Consider the following 1,600-nt stretch of genomic DNA (forward strand, 5'->3'; position numbering starts at 1 on the left):
GTGACTGATAAGATAGAGGTACCTTTGTTTAATGCTAAAGCTGGTCCATAAACAGAAATTCCACCAACCAGAACCTGCAGCAATGAAAAGGTTAGACACTTCCAACATAAGACGGCCAGAAAAGAAAAAATGTTTCCAAACTCACACTTTGAAACAAGAAGATTACAGTTCCTAGCAGACGGATGGTTTTATTGAAACGGAGTTCCAAATACTTGAAAAACAAAAGCACAAAAAATAAAACTCAGTCCTTTGATACATTTTCATACAATTTCAGCTGTCTCACACTGCTTATCTTTTGATTTGTTTTCAAAGTGTTCCCAGGTTTTTTTTAATGATGATTATGTTGTTTTTAGCCAAAATCTAAAAATCTGTCATTTTCTAGAACAGGGATTGGCAACTCAAAAGCCGCACTCCTGCATATTTTCCAACATACCCTGCTCTGGAATGCACTAATAGGCTGGACATGCCTGAACCAGGTAATCAGTCATGAGCAGGGCTTGGATCTGGAAATCATGCAGACACTGCTGCCTTCGAGGCCTGGAGTTGCCTATCCCTGTGCTAGAACATAGTTTCTGCAGAGCAGCAGGAGTACATTAGAAATTAATTTCTGAGTTGTGGGCGTGACTGTTCTTCCCGTTGCTTGATGCAATATGATTTTTTTCAAATTGAATTTTTTTTCTGCTCCCGATTCACAACAATTTGAATAAAGAAATACGTTCTTTATCAGTTTTAAGCTTGATTTTCTTGTATATGTCCCCCCTCATCAGAAAAATGCTACAAGAACATGTTACAAACACCAAAAACTGAATTTTCATTAGAGGGAGTCTTTAAGAGTTACGTAGATTTAGCATAAAACAGCCAAAGAAATATCAAACTAAATATTAGGGCTGCCACAAACGATTATTTCAATAGTCGACTAATCTCCGACTATTTTTTTCGATTAGTCGACTAATCGGTTCGTTCGGCGACTGGATGTAAAACACTCATCTTAACCATCATTATCTTAAAACTTGAGGTCTTTAAGCTATATTCTAACTAAAATAAAGACAATAGTTTATTAATCTTTTAATGAATCATGCAGCTTTTCTCCTTCATTTGTTTCTGGCATTAAAACAAGACTTAAATCAAATGAGGTAATCTGAATCAACTACAGAAAACTTATTAAAAGAATGCAATTCTTAATAAAATGTGTACAAAGTATTTCAAAAGCTATTTGCAGATATAAACACACTCAAAATATTTGCTCACTGAGGTCCATTTATTAAAGCAAAGCACTAATAACATCTTTGAACTGAAGATATTCCTATACATATAAAACCTGAGGATGCCCATAGAAACAAAGAAAATAAATAAAAAGGGGGAAAATTATATTTTTTAAAAAGGGAGAAAAGCAGGGGATGTTAGAATGTACATCAGTACTTTCATTCTTTCACTACATCCACTGCACATGCACAGACCAATACTTCATATTTTCAGTTTGGGGGAGAACCCATAAATCTGTGTTACTTCTTTAATGTTGTGGTTGTTTTGCTGTTTGTTGTCGTTTTGTGACTTTAAGTTACATTTACTTTTAGCTTAATGCAGATAATGTGAAGCTACA

General features: G+C 34.7%; 1 protein-coding gene across 1 annotated transcript in view; it reads right to left on the minus strand.

Annotated features, from left to right (window-relative positions):
- Positions 1–1,600, minus strand: part of LOC112140699 (sodium-coupled monocarboxylate transporter 1-like) — a 14,234-nt gene that overhangs the window by 3,690 nt on the left and 8,944 nt on the right. The window contains exons 3-4 of the mRNA XM_024263713.2: positions 146–211; positions 23–74 (exon numbers count right to left, since the gene is read on the minus strand). Of these exons, the coding sequence (XP_024119481.1) occupies positions 23–74; positions 146–211 (118 nt within the window). The remainder of the gene's footprint in view (positions 1–22; positions 75–145; positions 212–1,600) is intronic.

The sequence above is a fragment of the Oryzias melastigma genome, unplaced genomic scaffold (assembly GCF_002922805.2).
Source record: "Oryzias melastigma strain HK-1 unplaced genomic scaffold, ASM292280v2 sc00458, whole genome shotgun sequence".
In the NCBI taxonomy this organism is placed as follows: Eukaryota; Metazoa; Chordata; class Actinopteri; order Beloniformes; family Adrianichthyidae; genus Oryzias; species Oryzias melastigma.